This window comes from Papio anubis, chromosome 17 (genome assembly GCF_008728515.1).
Source record: "Papio anubis isolate 15944 chromosome 17, Panubis1.0, whole genome shotgun sequence".
In the NCBI taxonomy this organism is placed as follows: Eukaryota; Metazoa; Chordata; class Mammalia; order Primates; family Cercopithecidae; genus Papio; species Papio anubis.
Genome location: NC_044992.1, coordinates 22929816 through 22948546, shown reverse-complemented (window position 1 = coordinate 22948546; position 18731 = coordinate 22929816). Strand labels below are relative to the sequence as shown.

General features: G+C 40.5%; 2 protein-coding genes across 5 annotated transcripts in view; one reads left to right on the top strand and one right to left on the bottom strand.

Moving 5' to 3' along the window:
• EFCAB5 (EF-hand calcium binding domain 5) overlaps nucleotides 1-3518 on the bottom strand; it is a 187299-nt gene extending 183781 nt beyond the window's left edge. Inside the window, exon 1 of the mRNA XM_031657008.1 lies at nucleotides 3388-3518. The gene's annotated coding sequence lies outside the window, so the exon portion shown is untranslated. The remainder of the gene's footprint in view (nucleotides 1-3387) is intronic.
• SSH2 (slingshot protein phosphatase 2) overlaps nucleotides 3133-18731 on the top strand; it is a 303694-nt gene continuing 288095 nt past the window's right edge. For all 4 annotated transcript variants that reach the window (XM_021928216.2, XM_003912549.4, XM_003912550.4 and 1 more), the window contains exon 1: nucleotides 3133-3418. Coding sequence is in view for 3 of the 4 variants with exons in the window: in XM_003912549.4 (XP_003912598.2) it covers nucleotides 3356-3418 (63 nt within the window). In the remaining variant the exon portion in view is untranslated. The remainder of the gene's footprint in view (nucleotides 3419-18731) is intronic.

Sequence of the window (18731 nt, the reverse complement as noted above, 5' to 3'; positions counted from 1 at the left end):
TATAAATGGGGCACAGAGCCTAGATTCATCAAATGCTTACTGTGGTCCAGCTCTGTTCACAAAGTGACTGTACTGGGATCTGCAGACAAAGCCTGAAAGCCAATATCATAAAGACCACATTTGCCCAGACCTTCTCTGCTTTGTTTCTATAGAACTTTGTATGTATATAATCTTCTCCTATATTTCTACATACCTCCTTTCGTGCCTAGCAGAGGTGACAGAAGCCATGGTACCACTAAACTACGCTCTAATTATTTGTTGATGTGTTTTCCCCTACTAATTGGCTTTGAGCCCCTAAGAGGTAGATAAACATTTCTTGTTCTTAAAGCAGTGTCTAGTATACGATACACATTCAAAAAATATTTTCTCAATTATTAGTAAATAAATTAATGAACATGCACCAATAATTTCCAAATCTTAGTTTCTTTAAAAGGTATATACCAGGAAGAAATATTTCCCCTGAAAATTAATAAATGAACTTCCTGATACAATGTGAATTTTGTTATCTCATAATTCTTGATCAGGATTTTATCACCTTAGGTATGTGGAACAAAAATGTTCCACACTTACCCACAGATGAAACGTGTCTTGACCACTAATCTACTTCTACTATTAAGAAAAAGAATGATGGTCGGGCGTGGGGGCTCACGCCTGTAATCCCAGCATTTTGGGAGGCCAAGGCAGGCGGATCATCTGAGGTCAGAAGTTCAAGAACAGCCTGACCAACATGGTGAAACCCCCGTCTCTACTAAAAAGACATAAAATTAGCCGGGCGTGGTGGTGCATGCCTATAATCCCAGGAGGCTGAGACAGGAGAACAGCTTGAACCAGGGTGGCGGAGGTTGCAGTGAGCTGAGATTATGCCATTGCACTCCAGCCTGCACAACAAGAGCGAGACTCCATGTCAAAAAAATAAATAAATAAATAAATAAAAAAGGCCAGGCGCAGTGGCTCACGCCTGTAATCCTAACACTTTGGGAGGCTGAGGTGGGCAGATCACTTAAGGACAGGTGTTCGAGACCAGCCTGGCCAATACAAAAACTAGCCAGGTGTGGTGGTGGGCCCCTGTAATCCCAGCTACTCGGGAGGCTGAGGCAGCAGAATTTCTTGAACCCAGGAGGTGGAGGTTGCAGTGAGCCGAGATTGCACCACTGCACTCCAGCCTGGGCGGCAAAGGGAGACTCTGTCTCAAAAAAAAAAAAAAAAAAAAAAGTTATCTTAATTACATAGAGGGCTTTACAGTTTATACTGCACTTTACCATACATTATCTCAAGAATCCTGTCAGTTAGGGTTCCATTGTAGAGATAAAGGAATTAACGCTCAAAAAGTTCAAGCCATTTGCATAAGGTTTTAGAGCTGGAACTAGAAACCAGGTCTTCTGATTCCAATGGTAGTGCTTTCTCACTGCAAGGTTCATGGACTCAAGTCCTACATTTTCCAAGAGAATTTCTTAAGAGTATGTTACCATGAAAAAGTCGATCATCATTGTTGCCGTCCCTGAGTCAGAGAATCAACATACAAGTACTAAGACCTACAGATTTGAGTATTACTTTTTCTAGAATGATACTTTGGTTCATAAAGCACATATATTTCATTTATTTGAGTTCATTCAGCTTCTAGCTATGTGTATTTCTTGGCTGTGTATCTAGTTTCCTGTTTGGTCTCCCATGCATTGGTTCAAAGTTCTTACTTCTGAACCTTGCCTTCTCTTTTCCTGTTTACTACGGAGCTCTGGGAAAAACACAGTCAGATTGTTTAATCTGTGAACCATACATCTTTGTTTAATTTTGCCTCACAGGCACTCCTGATCACCACCAGGGGGCAAAAGCCTACCAGCTGGCTTCTCTGCACTACACTCTGTATAGGACTGTATAATACAGGGACCCTCAGTGTCTGATTCTTGATGGAACCTCCCTGCTAATTATTTCAACCACAGGGCCCCAGGGAGAGAACAAAGGCTCAGCACAGAGGACTCTTGTGGCATTTAACCGTACAGCAGCCAGAAAGAGCTCATGACAGCCCTGTCAGTTTAAAAGGAGCAATGAGATCCAAGAGTGTTTGAATGACAAACAGGAGGGGGTGGGTTTTAATAACTGCAAACTCCCGAGTGTGTGTGTTTTCTACAGCTTTGATATGTACGGTGGTATTTACCAGCTCATCCACTCAAACTGAGAAACAGCCTTGTCAACTCTCTTTCTTTGTGTAAATAATCAGTGATATTTGCATTGTGCGATTTTTTTTCCTTTTTAATCTTGATTTTCCATTACATTCTTTGCTTATGTTCTGCAAAGAGTTTACCTCTGAGAAAATCATTCCCTTAAAATATCTTTTAATCTTCACTTTTACATAGGTCTATGAAATAATGACATTTAGAGACGAAGGAGAAGAAAGCTTAACGAGCAAATCCTGTTTAATTAAGAGACTGTCTTCACAGCAGGAGGCAAGTGAGAGGTCAATAGCAGGCTGGACCCTCACAACTCTTCGAGCCAGGCTTCCACGGACTCCCAGAGGCGCTCAGCTTCTCTTCTCAGGAATAATGAATAAGTCTTTAGACAGGCAATAGAGGAAGCATGAGGGTACCACAAACCTTTCCAGGGTATCAAAAGGAAAATGGTTTTCTTTCCAGAAGTCTCATCATAAAACATGGACGGAAGGGTGGGAAAGTTGAGAAAAAGCCCCCGAGAACCGGGGCGAAGGGGGTAAACTGGTCCAGCTCAGTCCTGTCTGCGCCCAGTGAGAGGGTCTGAAACTCCGCGGAGCCCTTTCTCACTTTGCTTCAGGATTTTCATCTCAGCTGCTTTTTCCTAAGGTTGGTTAAGCTGTGCGCCGCCCCACCTCATAAAATGGTTGTCTCTCAGGAGTGAAGACTCCAGCGGCCCCCTCACTCGATTGAGACCCCTCACCGGGCTGGCTCCCCTCGGCCCCTTCCCCCACCCCACTCCACAGCACCCAGCGCTGGCAAATCGCGCGATTCCAGTGCAAAGGAGGCAACCCAGGAGGGTGCGGCGGGCCGAGGCGCACGCACTTGGCCGGCTTCCGGCAACTCAAGGGTTACGACCAGGCGGCGGCGCGCGCCGAGGGGAGAGGCGGTAGCTGACAGGTGGCGCCTGCGCACTGGGAGCGCTCATTGTGCCCCGCAGCTGCCGAACCGCCCGCCCGCCGCCCGTTCGGCGCGTCAGTCGGCGAGAGTCTGGTGGTGGGTGCGGAGTCTGCGGCCGTTCCCGCGGCCTCCTCCTCCTCCCCGTTCCCTTCATCCCCACCCCGCACCCCTTTCCCCATCCCGGCTCCGTCACCCTCCCGCCCCCCACACTCAGGACAAGAATGCCCTGCCCGGAACAACCCAGCAGCGCCTAGATGGCTTTGGTCACGGTCCAGCGGTCACCTACCCCCAGCACCACCTCCAGCCCCTGCGCCTCGGTGAGTCCTTCCTGGCGGCCGCTCCGCTTGCTTCTGTCACTGCGGCTCCGCTTTGCCTCAGCGGGTCCCGCCGAACGCCACTGCGCACGCGCCGCGCCGCTTCCCAGGCCTTGGCAGTCGGCTGCCGCGAACCCCCCACACCCCCATCTTAAAGACTAGCAGCAGGAACTACAAGACGTTGATTTTTGCCCCCATCACCCTGAGCACCTAGCTCCTCACAGTCCTCGCCCTGAAATCCCCTGTGGCATGCCTCCCTATGGCTTGAGCACTTCCTTTTGGTAATGAGTCATTCTTGCTTTTCACCCTCCCCCTTCTTTTACCCTCTGTTGCTCTGCGGCAGGGAGGGGACCGTGAGCCTCCTGCGTTGCCCCTTACCCACACCCACATCTCTTACCCACACCATTTCATAGACCCGTTCAGTATTTGCACACTGCACACCCTTCTTCGGACTCGCCAGGGTGTGTGCCTTCCCCTAGTCACTTGCTGGCTTTCTTGTGCTCTGTACTGTTCAGGCTTTGAACTGCCCAACGGTAGTTACTCCTTGGTTTCTTCCTCCTGCCCCCCCCACCCCAAAGGGTGGCAATGATCTCTATTTCGTGGACCTCTTAACCTTTCCTTTATGAGGTCCTGAAGCATCTGGTGCTGCTTGGTGATCAGTGCCAAATTATTTCCATCTTACAGATATTTATGCCTTACACTCATTGCTCATGATCATTCTCGTTATAAGGTCGTGTTTGTATGACTCGTTACCTCAGATGCCTATGCCAATAAAGCATGCTCTCAGAAGGAGAATACCCAGTAACCAGCCTTTCCCCGCTGGGCCCGTCTTTGCCTTCTCTCCTCTCACCACCCCCACTCTTTTACACTCCATTCTCTTAGGCTTCGTTTTTGAAAATATTTATTTTTAAAAACAATATATTGCACCAGTGGGGCGAATGGGCTTTAAAAAACAAACACCCAGATGTTTTAGAGAGAAATAGACTGAATGAAAATGTGAGCAACTGGGAAAACCACCTTGAACTACTTGCAGAACTGTAATTTTAAAAACTGTTGGTGGATTTAGTAGTGTCAAGTTGCAAAAAAAGGTATTTAATAAACACTGTACCACTCTCCATTGTAACAAAAATCAGTCAGGTTACTCTTAATATTTGTATGTTAACTGAGGTGTGAGCTTTGATATCCTGAAATTTGCTGGCTTGTCATTTCAGTATAATTTCCTGAATTTCAAAGTTTTGTTGTGTATGGTTGTGGTTTCTTCTTTTCAGAGCTTTAATTGCATTTTGTGTGACCAAATTGACAACTATATCTTAATTCAATAAGTAATTTTATTTCAAAGGTTAACATATCTTGGGTTGTTTCAGAGAGCAGAACTGGGATTCTTGGTTTAGGGAGGCAGATTTCCAGTGATTGTAAGGAAGAATTTGTAACAGTGGAGTGCACTGCCTTGCAAAATAGTGAGTGCACATTGCTGGAAATATTCAAGCAAAGGCTGGAGAACATTTTGCCTGGGAGGTGATATAAAGAATTCCTGCAGTGGGGGACTTCTATTTCTAATCTAAGATTTTGTGATTTGAGAATACTTGTACTTCAAAGCTGGTAAAACATTTTAGGGTCATCTGAAGACAAGTATCATAGGAATAAAAATTTAATATAGTTTATTCTTATGTGTAGTACTTTATGCTAGTTTTTGGAAAGTCATTAACATACCATCAAACCTTCTTAATTCACTCCACTAGGAAACTCTTTGGTTTGTGGTTACTAGGCCTGATTTTGAATAAATTGATTGAAAGTTACTAGAGTCATACAAATAAACTGGAAATCAGTACTATAGTAACATTTATTTTCCTTGGGCATTGTTGAAAATAGTTTATGCTATGATAATATATGTATATCAAGTTGTCATCATACTAATTTACTTGAAGTGAATGATTAGTATACAGTAAGACCGTGTACACTTGATATGACTTCATCAGCCAAAACTTGAGTTACTTTCGAATCTTGAGGTATATTAATAGTCACTTTTGACATAGGTGATTAAATTGATCGCATAATAAGCTCCATTGTTGAGCTGAATCACTAATATTTCTATATGTACTAGCCTGGTTATTTCAGTTGTTTATACTTGACCCTGTATGCAAAGGAATCCTAAGGCTGGTGTAACAATCAGCATTATTAGCATAACTAATAAGCCGGCTTCCTTTCCCTTTAAATTGTCTCCCTTTTGGACTTCATCCAGAATTGTGTTCAGCTGAGTTGTTTCGAGGTCCTTGTACTCTAGCATTTGGCTGCTGTCTGACCTCCATATATTTTGCTATTCTATCTCTTGCTGCATGAATAGGTTGGGTCGTTTGCTGTAAAATAGCAAAAAGAACTTAGAGAACCATGAAAGAAGAGATTTAATTTTGTGAGGCTGGAAATTTACATTTTTTAATTAATCACTTTGGGCACGCTGTTAATACTTTTTCACTATAGGATGCAGGGCATTTTAATACTGCCAGCTCTTTAGTGTTGTTTCATTAGGCATTAAACAATATGCTAGGTGTGAGTGACCATTGTAGATACTAAGATGTGTAAGAAATTGACCCGTTCATCAGGATCTTGCAATCTGGGGGGCTGGGGCATTGGAGGAAGAACAAACATGAGGTAAGAGGGAAAAGAAGAAGGAGGGGAATGATACTGTAGGTACGTGAAGGGTTTGTAATGGCCATAAGTATTATCTGAATTCAGATTAAGATAAATTCACTAATGGCAATGTTAATAATAAGAGTAATAACAATATCTAACATTTCTTGGGTCCTCATCTATGCCAGGCATCATGTTAAGTGCTTTACATGAATTAATTCATTTACTTTACACAGTATGCCTTAGGGAAGTTGCTCTTATCCCCATCTTAAAGATGAAGAAGCTGAGGCAGAGTTTTAAGAAATATACGCAGTGTCACTCAGCCAGTAAGTGACTGGAGTTATAATTCAAACCCAGACATGTCTAACTTTAGAATCTGCCATCTTTTCCTCCTTGGTGATGAAAAAATATGCCTAGTAGGTGGCTCTCAAACTAGTTCTTGAAGGATGGATTGAATTTCTATAGGCCAAGAGTGAAGCTGTGAAGAAGAGAGTATTGCAAGTGAAGAGAAATTGTGTACGCCAAAACTTAGAGGCAGAAGAGTACAGGGCATATCTGAAGGAATTAAATAGACCAGTTTGAGGAAGGATTTGTTTGGGAGAGTAGTAAGAGATAAAGGTGAGGAGGCAGCTAGGATTGCACAGGGACTACTGAGCTTGGGAGTTTGAAGTTTGAACTTGATGGAGAAGGTAATGAAGAGTCTGCTGAGGTTTTGAGTAGATATGATCACAGTGGTATTTTAAGTTTTTTTTTTTTGTTGTTGTTTTTTTTTGAGACAGTCTCACTCTGCCATTCAGGCTAGAGTGCAGTAGCACAATCTCGGCTCACTGCAACCTCCGCCTCTTGGGCTCGGGCGATCCTCCCACCTCAGCTTCCCCAGTAGCTGGGACTACAGGCACGCACCATCACGCCTGGATAATTTTTGTTTTTTTTTTTTTTGTTTTTTGTAGAGATGGGGTTTCGCCATGTTACCCAGGCTGGTCTCGAACTCCTGGGCTCAAGCCATCTGCCCACCTTCGCCTCCCAAAGTGCTGGAATTACAGGCATGAGCCACCACACCAGGTCTATTTTAAGAAAATTGATCTAGTAGATATGAGCCAGAGAACTTTGAGAAAGAGAGCGAGGCCATGAGTGGAGCCAGTGAGAGGCCGTTCTAGAAGCTCAGGTGTGAGGTAATAAATGCCCAAACTGGGATTTTGAAGTGGTAAAGGAAAGAAGGAGGCAGATGTGAGGGGTTGTGGAAAAGACTTGGGAACTGATTAGATTTGAGGGGAGGGATCAGAGATGCCAACTCTTGGGATAGATATTGTTCTTCTTAGATAATAGATGTTTCCTGATTACTAGAAGGCGATATAAGAATCATCTTTGTCTCTTTCTGTTCTTTCTGGTATAAATTTTTTTAAACCTTCTTTTTTATTTTAAAAAATGTATTACTTTTTAATGGACAAAACATTTATGGTATAAAACATGATGTTTTAATATATGTGTACATTATGGAATAATTAAGTAAGGCTAATTAACATCTATCACTTCACCTAGTTAGCTTTTTTTGTGGTGAAAACATTTAAAATCTCACAGCAATTTTCTTTCTTTCTTTCTTTCTTTTTTCTTTTTTTTTTTTAAAGATGGGGTCTCACTGTAGCACAGGCTGGAGTGCAGTGGCACAGTCATAGCTCACTGCAGCCTCAAGTTCCTGGGCTCAAGTGATCCTCCTACCTCAGCCTCCTGAGTATCTGGGACTGCCCAGCTAATTTTAATTTTTTTTCTTTGTAGAGATGGAGACTTGCTTGGGGACTTGCTGCCCAGGCTGGTCTTGAACTCCTGGCCTCAAGGGATCCTCCTGTCTCAGCCTCCTAAAGAATTGGGATTATAGGCATGAGCCACTGTGACCGGCTACAATTTTCAAGTCTACAATACATTATTATTGACTATAGAAACCATATTGTACAATAGCTCTTCATAACTTACTCCTCCTGTCTAATGGAGACTTTGTACCCTTTGACCATCATCTCCTCCCCATTCTCCCACCAATCCCCAATCTGGTGTGAGTTTTCTGAATTGATACCTATATTGATCCAGGGTTAAATAAACACAGTATAATACTATAATAGTATTTTAGTTTTCTGTAGTGCCCTGTACTTTTCAGAGTGGTTTTTGGTGTGTGTGTGTTTGTGATCTAATGTAATTCTCAAGCAGCCTCAAAAGTTACGCAGGACAGGTACCACAGTTTAAAGACTTGGCTGAAAGTGACAAAACTTGTGGGTGTAATAACTGCATAGAACTAAGTTCCTTGGCTCCTGGTTTATATCTCTTTCCATGATGTGGTAAGAGAAACAGCATATGCAGTTTCTGATCCTGAGACTTGACTGCCAGTTGAATAAAGGTGCAAGATATGAAACACAATCAAGAACTCACAATCTCTTTGGAGATCATTTATATTGCAACCTTGACTACCTAGAACAGAATCATCTAAGTTTATGCAAATCATTTCAGGTGATAGCTTTGTTTGAAGCCTATTAACTCTTAATTTATACATAAATCTTATAAATGTGGATGTTAAGTTTTCTTATTCTCATATTTCCAAAAGCAGCATAAGAATGGAAAATTACAGGTGCTGCTAAAGGCAGGTTCCCTATAGTGCTGGGAAAAAATACCTGTTGGTTTCACCACAAGGGAAAAGGGGGAGAAAAAAAACCCACAAGTAGCTGGCATAATAAAAAAAATTGAGCAATTCTTGCCTAATTAATATAGGGACAGATAGCCCTCTAGGACCCAGTAGTTCCTGACAGCTACTATTATATGTTCCTCATGATGATTCTGAATCATCATAAGAAGGCTTACTCTTGTTTTAAATCTTGATTTAAGCTATCAGGATTGAGTGTGGTGTATTTTTAGATAGATGTCCATCTAAGTTTCACCAAAGTTTTGACATTTAAGATGCACATTCTAATTAATGCGTAAATCCATTTACATATGCATCTTATTTCTTGATGCTGAATAAATATTATTGAGTTATATGCACATATGGATTAAATATAGCACACCTCTCTCACTAGCTTGAGAAAATAAAGCCAAGGCAGATATGAAATTGATTTCTATTAAGTATAAACACAAGTGATGCTTTTCCTGATTTAGGCACCAGTGACAGAGGAAAAAAAAAAAGTGATGCCTTTGAATTTTTTGAAGACAGCTTTAGAAATTTTCATGAACTCTAGAAATGACTATTGTAGGAAATCCAGAAATATAGAGAAGTACAGAAAAGATTTTTAAAAAAAGACATATACCATTTATTTTATAAAGCTGAAGTACTGCTGTATATATATAATTTTATATCTTTTTTTTTTAGAAGTTTGGTATCTATCACAGATGTATTGCTGTATCATTTAAATGACCGCATTCAGTAGTTTTTGTTTGTATGTTTTGTTTTGCTTTTTTGAGACAGTCTCACTCTGTTGCCCAGACTGGAGTGTAGTAGCATGATCTCAGCTCACTGCAACCTCCGCCTCCTAGGTTCAAGCGATTCTCCTTTCTCAGCCTCCCAAGTAACTGGGACTACAGATGTGCACCACCATGCCTGCCTGAAGTTATAGGCTTACAGGCGTGAGCCACTGCACCAGGCTCCATTCAGTAGTTTTAACTCTTTCTAACCATTCCATTCCATTATTGGTTGGCATTCAGTTTTTTCCCAACCCCCCTGCCCCCAGCTTTTTTTTTTTTTTTTTTTTTTTTTGAGTCAGGGTCTCACTCTGTTGCCCAGGCTGGAGTGTAGTGGTACAATCACAGCTCACTGAAGCCCTGACCTGAGCTCAAGTGATCCTTCCATCTCAGCCCAGCCAAAAAGCTGGGACCATAGACATGCACCACCATGCCTATCTAAAGATTTTATATTTTGGAGAAACGGGGTTTCATCCTGTTGCCCAGGCTGGTCTCAAACTCCTGGGCTCAAGCAATCCTCTCACCACAGACTTCCAAAATGCTGGAATTACAGATGTGACTCACCACACCCAGCCCTTGTTTTTCTATTATAAATTACATTACAATGAACATCATTGGCTAGAAATATTTGACTCAGTTTGGAACATTTATTAAGATTTCAAGAAATTCAATTACTAGATTATAGGGTATAAACAATTTTAAGGCCAGGCACAGTGGCTCATGCCTGTAATCCCAGCACTTTGGGAGGCCAAGGCGGGCGGATCACAAGGTCAGGAGTTTGAGACCAGCCTGGCCAACATAGTGAAACCCTATCTCTACTAAAAATACAAAAAATTAGCCGGGTGTGGTGGTACATTCCTGTAGTTCCAGCTACTTGGGAGGCTGAGGCAGGAGAATTGCTTGAACCTGGGAGGCAGAGGTTGCGATAAGCTGAGATTGTGCCACTGCACTCTAGCCTGGGTAACAGAGCGAGACTCTGTGAAAAAAAAAAAAAAATTGTTTTAAAGATTTCTGTTATATATTTATACTTTCTAGAAAGGTTATTTCAATTAATGTTTATTCCAGCTAGCATAGTATAGGAATGCTCATTTTTCCTAACCTTATTTACACTGAATATTCTCATTTCATTTTCATTTTTGAGTTGGTGTCTTGCTATTTCCCAGGCTAGTCTTGAACTCCTGGGCTCAAGCAATCCTCCCACTTCAGCCTTCTGAGTAGCTGGGATTATAAGCCCACCCACACCAATGTGTCCAGCCTCATTTCATTTGTATTTTAATCACTACTAATTTTTTAGGATAAAGGGTAGTACCTAGTTGGTTTGATTTGTATTTTATTATTAGGTCAGGTATTTTTCAAATGCTTATTAGGCATTTACATTAAAGTTTTTGAAAAGATATATTTTTTGAGGTATAATCTACAAACTCTGAAATGTACCTGTTTTAATAAGTATACAATCCAATTATTTTTAGTTAACTTAGAGTTGTGCAACACTCACTTCAATTGTATTTCCTTTTTATAAGCTATTCTTTTCAGTTTGTGTACCCTCTTGATTATGAATATTAACTATTATATTTGTTACAAACTAAGTGCTTTTAAATTCAGTTTGTATTATTCTTAGAATAAAGTCTATAATTAAATTGCTAGTGATCCTTAAATGATCCAGCCTTGCTTACCTCTTCAGCCCTGTCTCTTCCCAAGTCCCTGCCTTGCACACCGCTCACAGTTAAGCTGACGTGCCCATGCTCCCTTTGGTCTTTAGGCTTTTGCACATGCTGTTTCCTTTACCTGGAACACTTTTCCTTCATCTCTCTACCTAACTATTTCCTACTCATCCTTCAGGTCTCAGCTTAAATGTCACTTCTTCTGGGAAGCTTCCCTGACTCTACCCCCTCAGACCATGGTAGGTGCTCCTTCTACACACAGCATAGCACCGTATACTTACCCATGGTGGCTCTTATCTTTTTACTGTGCTTGTTTTATTACTTATCTCCCCCACTAACCTGTAAGTCAAGGACTGGGTCATTTGCATATTTTTGTATTATCAGGGCTCAAAAGTATTTGACGCATGGGGCTGGGTGCGGTGGCTCACGCCTGTAATCCCAGCACTTTGGGAGGCTGAGGTGGGCACATCACCTGAGGTCAGGAGTTTGAAACCAGCCTACTAAATATACAAAAATTAGCTGGGTGTGGTGGCGGGTGCCGGTAACCCCAGCTACTCCTACTGAGGCAGGAGAATCGCTTGAACCTGGGAGGCGGAGGTTGCAGTGAGCCAAGACCTCGCCATAGCACTCCAGCCTGGGCAACAAGAGCGAAACTCCCTCTCAAAAAAAAAAAAAAAAGTATTTGACACATGGATCAATGGATGATCAATGGATATAGTCATATTTAGCAATCTTTTCTATTTTGAGTTCTTCTACTGTTTTTAAGCATAGACAGATATCTTGAGAAGCCCAAAGGATATGATCACTTTTAAGACTTTTGATACATGTTGCCAAATTATCCTGTGGAAAGGTTGAATCAATCTTTGTTTACAAGCGTTGTATAAAAATGTTTCAGTGTACTCTCACAGCCTTAAGTATCATCATCATCATAGGGATATTTATTGAACACTTACTGTGTACCGGACACAGTGTTGTGTCCTATGTGCATCATGTTGCTTAATTTTCACATCATTCCTGTGGGGTAAGCATTATTGTTCTCTTGATTTTACCGAGAAAATAGACTCAGATAAGTGAAGTGAATTGTCCAGGGTTATAGGCCTGGTGTCTGACCTCAGAACCCCTTCTCTTAATCACTAGTATTTTATTGTTGTTTTAATTTACATTTTTAAAAACCAGAGGCTAAACATTTTTTCAAATATTTACTATTATGTTTTATTATATATTCCTTGTTTTGTAAATCATTCATGTTCTTTGCCCAGCTTTCTTCATGGCTATTTATTTTTTTTTCATATTGATGTGTAAGTATTCTTTATATACTAAGAGTATTAACCTTGTTCTGTTATGTTGCAAATTTTCCTCTGGTTTTTCATTTGCCATTTTGTTTTATTTTATTCATTTGTATATACAGACATTTACAAAATTTTAATACCATCAATCCAGTCTTGTGTGTGGATTTTTAAAATTATTTTTCTTAGTTCACTTTTCCATCAATAAGGATAGAAATATTCTACTTACTGAAAAAATTTGGACCTATATGTTTTAAAGCTATTTATAGTATTATTTTTATATCTTTTAATTGTCTGAAATTAATTTTACTACATGATGTGAAGTAAGGATTATGTTTATTTTGTTCCAAATAGCAGCTTGTCTTAGATCATTATATGAAACAGTCACTCCTTTTCTCCAATGGTGTGGAACTCTTCCTTGGGAGGTACTAAATTCCCAAATACTTAATTCAGGTATAAGCTGAAGTGTGTTCCATTGAAGTTCCATTGCAAGTCTCATATATTACTTAGTATTTATTAAATTGCATGCATAGAAAATAAACTTTAAACTAGCTTACATTTTGAATTTTCACTCAAGTACCTGGGAAGCCCAGAGAAACAGAAGGCCTTTGGTCCTCAAAAAGTATCTTCAGGTTTCTCATCTCTTCTATCTGGCTTTAAGTGAGAGGGAGCAGTTTCTAGATTATGCTCACGCTGAAAAAAACACTGTGCAGCACTGTCTTCCTAGGCAGCGCCATTAAATATCACTCCTGGAGGCCGGGCGTGGTGGCTCATGCCTGTAATCCCAGCACTTTGGGAGGCCAAGGTGGGCAGATAAGGTCGGGAGTTCGAGACCAGCCTGACCAACATGGAGAAACCCCATCTCTACTAAAAATACAAAATTAGCCAGGCGTGGTGGCACATGTCTGTAATCCCAGCTACTCGGGAGGCTGAGGCAGAATGGCTTGAACCTGAGAGGCGGAGGTTGCAGTGAGCCGAGATCACGCCATTGCACTCCAGTCTGGGCAACAAGAGGGAAACTCCGTCTCAAAAAAAAAAAAAAAGCAAAATCACTCCTGGTTTCAGCAGCTTAAGATTTACAGTTTTTCCATTAAATGCCTACTGTAGTGTTGTCTGCAGTAGTGCCTAGCCTTTTGAAGCTATTCACATGTCCATGTTTTATGTTTATTTGTTAATCCATTAAAAAAAATAAAAACACCTAGCTGTAGTTTTTCCATTCAGTAAACTTAGTATTAGGGAAAGTATTTCCAATTTTTTTTTTTTAAAAGTGTAATTCTTGATGAGCCCCTTTACCCAACCTGAAATATGCCAGAGACTGGATGTACATGAGTAAAACCTTAAGAATCTTGTTAATCAGAAGTATTTAGTGAGTGCTATTTTGTGCAGGTGATCTCATACATTCCCTTCCTTTGTTTCTCAGCACTGACTTCTCTTCAGATACCTTTATAAACTGCCCTGCATTTTCTTGCCCCTCTGAGCAGCAAAGCTACTGATCACAGTGCCCCTGTCAAGGTAAAGCCTGGTGAGGTACTCTTGGCTCTGAAATGTAATGGAAGGTCCCATGGTTCCCTAGACTTCCTGAAAGATTGGGGGAAGTACTTCATTTATTGAGTGGGAAAGGATGTGCTTAGAAACAGATGGAGAGAGATAATACTCTGTTCCAGCTTAGATTTGATGGAACTGTTTGATTTAATTTTCTGAAAAACTTATTTAGTACCTTTTTTATGTCTGACACATATTTATTTACTTACTCATTTATACCACTGCTGGGGATCCAGCAGCCAGTTTGTCTCTGACCTCAGGAAGCTTAGAGTAGAAGTAGAAAGATTGATATTAAATAGGTCAGTAGATTACAGTGTAGTTGTCACAAATACATAAGCCTTGAGAAGGAGGAAGAAAGCCAGCAAGGACTTATAACTTGAGCCTTGAAGAGTGAGTGGGAATTGTTCAGCAAACAGAGGGTTAGGGGTGAGTGGCAGGATGGAAAGAAGAGTTCTTTTTTTTTTTTTTTTTTTTTTTTTGAGACGGCCTAGTTCTGTCACTCAGGCTGGAGTGCAGTGGTGTGATCTTGGCTCACTGCAACCTCCTCCTCCCGGGTTCAACCTATTCTTCTGCCTCAGCCTCCCGAGTAGCTGGGATTACAGGCACGGGCCACCACACCCGGCTAATTTTTGTATTTTTAGTAGAGACAGGGTTTTGCCATGTTGGCCAGGCTGGTCGTGAACTCCTGACCTCAAGTGATTCGCCCGCCTCAGCCTCCCAAAGCGTTGGGATTACAGGCGTGAGCTACGGTGCCTGGTCAAAAGAAACATTATTAAGCAAGAACTTAAGGCACAGGGCTACAAATAGCATAATATATGCTGGGAACCACAGGCAGTACAGTGCTGATGCCATGTAAAGTGCAGAAAATAAGGCTGGAGGAGTAAAGATAATTTCTTCTGAATTTTAACATCTGCATCCTTATTTTTACCTTGAATATAGTTGGCTTTTCTTTAAAGTGACTGTGCAAATTTGTGATTGTAGACACTGGGTTCAGCACTAAATAGTCATCACAATTACCATTGGAAGTAGTACTGTTATTGTTCTCAATTTACAGATGAAGAAACTGAGTCTCCGGGAGGTGTCTAGACTCCCCCAGCTAGAAATGGCAGAGCTAGGACTTGAATTTTGTCAGAGTCAGAAAGCAACTACTAGACTAAATTCCACCCCCCTGCCCTTTGGTGTTACCTTCTTAGTGTCAACCAAAGTGCTGTTTGATTGATTGATTGATTATTTGAGACAGGATCTCCATCTGTCACCCAGCCTGGAATGCAGTGGTACAGACACAGCTCACTCCAGCCTCAACTTCCTGGGCTCAAGTGGGATTCTCCTGCCTCAGCCTCCTATGTACCTGGGATCACAGATGCTCACGCCACCATGCCCAGCTAATTTTTTTTAGTTTTTTGTAGGGATGGGGTCTCACTTTGTTGCCTAGGCTGGTCTCAAACTCATGGGCTCAAGCAGTCCTCCCACCTCAGCCTCCTAAAGTGGTGGGATTACAGGCGTGAGCCATGTGCATCTGGCCTGATTTATTCTATTTTTTAATTTTATTTATTTATTTATTTTTGAGTTGGAATCTTGCTCTGTCGCCCAGGCTGGAGTGCAGTGGCGCAATCTCAGCTCACTGCAACCTCCACTTCCTGGATTCAAGTGATTCTTCTACCTCAGCCTCCCGAGTAGCTGGGATTATAGGCACCCGCCACCATGCCTTGCTAATTTTTTGTATTTTTTAGTAGAGATGGGGTTTCACCATGTTAGCCAGGATGGGATTTATTCTCTTTTTTAATCATTTACTTTTACGTTTGCCCTGCCACAGTTTGAATCATTGCAATTTGTGTCATTTTGCTGCTCCTGCCTTAGTACTTGATACTAAGGCAGTTCAGCAGAAGTTTGTTGAGAGCCTGAGAAAGCACTGAGGGATGATACAAAGCATTACCTTTGCTTTCAGATTTACAAGTCTGGTGAGGAAGGCAGCTATAAACTAAGCATTTATAATTACCTCGTATAGTGAGCAGTAGGAAAGGCACAAACCAAATGTGTACATGTGAAGAAAACATCAGTTCCAAAGGGGATAATGGTCAGGGAATTTGGAAAAAACTAAATTAGAAAAGATGGAGGAGCAAAATATCTTTGCAGTTAGCAAAATGAGATACATTTTTTCCTTCTAGATATTAATTCCTTTCAGTTTCATTTATAATTAGAAGCCAGTTTTTTTTTTTTTTTCTACTGAGTGATTATTATAAGATACTGTTATCTAAGACATGGCAGCCAGATTTGAAACTTCTATGTTTGGAAAGTGTGTGTTTGTAGATATTACTTTGCCCCTCGCCTATTCTTGCTCTCCCACCTCTGTACTTTTCCTCACTTAAAGAAAAAGGAAAAAACCTGACAAACACTTTTTTTTTTTCCCCTGCTACAGACAGATCAGGAAATGTAAGAAATTATATTTATTGAAGTTAAAGAAGACACCTCCATGCAACTTGCTGATTGGAGCAGTGATTCTCCTATTGTTGTATCAGACACAAATAGAAATAGTAGGAATTTGAGATAGCCCTTTCTTCATAATTACAATATTAAGCATGTCTCAGGCAAGTATTAGGATAAACCACGTGTTAGCATCTTGTAACACATTATCTTAATCTATTAAGGAAGCTCATTGATTCTTTGGGGTTTGATAAAGTGATTGTGATTTAGAATAAAAATGTTATCTGCCAGTTATCCTAACATAAATAAGCCTTATGAGGGTGGAGAAGCCCTAAAAGTATTTTTATTTCTCTCCTTAGGCCCTCAAAAATACCTATAACATTACCTGGGCAGGGTGGTGCACGCCTGTTATCCCAGCTACTCTGGAGGCTGAGGCACAAGTATCACTTGAGCCTGGGAGGCCAAGGTTGCAGTGAGTCACGCCACTGCACTCCAGCCTGGGTGACAGAGCAAGACTCTCTTAAAAAAAAAGAAAAAAGAAAAGAAAAAAACAAAAAACAAAAACCTTTAATAACATGATACAGTGGCAGTGCAGGGTCTGGAAAACTGTCTGCTTAAATCTGAACCCTGAGTTTATAATTTACTAGACTTAGACAAGTCACTTAACCACTCTATGCTTTGGTTTGCCCACCTGTAAAATAGGGGCAATATGGTACTTCTTTCACAAAAATATTGTAAGCGGTAAGCCAGGGAATGCATTAGCACCATGCCTGGCACCAAATATACATGTATTCACAAAGTATTAGTCATTTTTATAATGATGGTGATTTAGGGTTGCTATTTGGTTATTAAGCAATTTTTTCATTATAACAAATTTGGGTGGGGAAGTTATTTGCTTTATGACAATGTAGTTCACATGGATAACCTATTTCAGAGTTTAGTTTCTCTTTATTACTTTTTACATTTTTGTTATTTCATAATGGCTTCATTTTTTTTTTTTAATTAGAGAATCTTTGTTTTAGTTGCCAATTTCCACAGCAAAGTCTTTTGTGTTTGATTTTGTGATGACCCTGGAGCACCATACAGAAAGATTAATCCAACTGTAATCTTTAAAATTCTTCTTCCCTTGAAAGTTTATCAATTTAATAGGCTATGGCTTAGCAGCATATTAATCTGTTGAATGTTTTTCTATATAGTAGGACAGATTGTTGCAAGTGGTCACCTTAGTTTGTATAGTCAAATCATATAATTAATGTGTTGGTATTTTTAGTGATTGACTATAAATCATGTGGCAAAATAGTAATTGCTATTTATTTTTTTAAAATATGGAGATCCAAAGACACTGAGTGTATTCATGGCTTTAAATATATCCTTGTAAAGGGAAACAATAGGTGAGAAGAATGATCTGTCTAATCCGGCTATCACGAGCAGTTGGCAGTTGAAATTGAATGCTGCTCTTAGATGCATTTCCAAAGCAACTGAATGTGCTTTTTCTATAAGTGTCTGAAGCAACAATAGGAGAACATGTGAATGAACTCACATATGATATAACAAGAGATCTTTGGTTCAGGCTTTGGTTGCTTTTAGTTTACAGTTTTTATTGAATCCTATCAAAAAACAGAAACGACCTATTTCTTTTTTGAGTACTGAAAAAAATGACACTGAGTTTTCTGTGAACATGATATGCTGATTTGTCTTCTTAATCTGTCTATACAAACTGAAACTTTCACAACTCTGAGCATTTTTATGCTGATTCCATGGTTTTCTATTAAACTTTAAAGGAAACTGTATTGACTGTAAAGGAAGTCTGGTTAGGCAAGGTGCAATTGAAAAATCCAGGAACTCCTTCCATACTTGCCTACTAAACATTTTGTGTGATACAGAATCTTGAAAATTAAATCTAAGGCTTTTAGGAGAAATAAAATATTTTTAGGACATTTTCATTTAAGCACTATTTTGTGTGATTTTAATCTATAGGATTTTTAAAAATTAAGGTAATCTTTTTTTTTTTTTTTTTTTTTTTTTTTTTTGAGATGGAGCCTCGCTCTGTCCCAGGCTGGAGTGCAGTGGCATGATCTCGGCTCACTGCAATCTCTGCCTCCCGGGTGCCCACCATTCTCCTGCCTCAGCCTCCCGAGTAGCTGGGACTACAGGCGCCCTCCACCATGCCCGCTAATTTTTTGTATTTTTTAATAGAGACGGTGTTTCACCGTGTTAGCCAGGATTGTCTCAATCTCCTGACCTCATGATCTGCCCACCTTAGCCTCCCAAAGTGCTGGGATTACAGGCGTGAGCCTCTGCGCCCGGCCTTTTTTTTTTTTTTTTTCTTTTTTCTTTTTTTTTGAG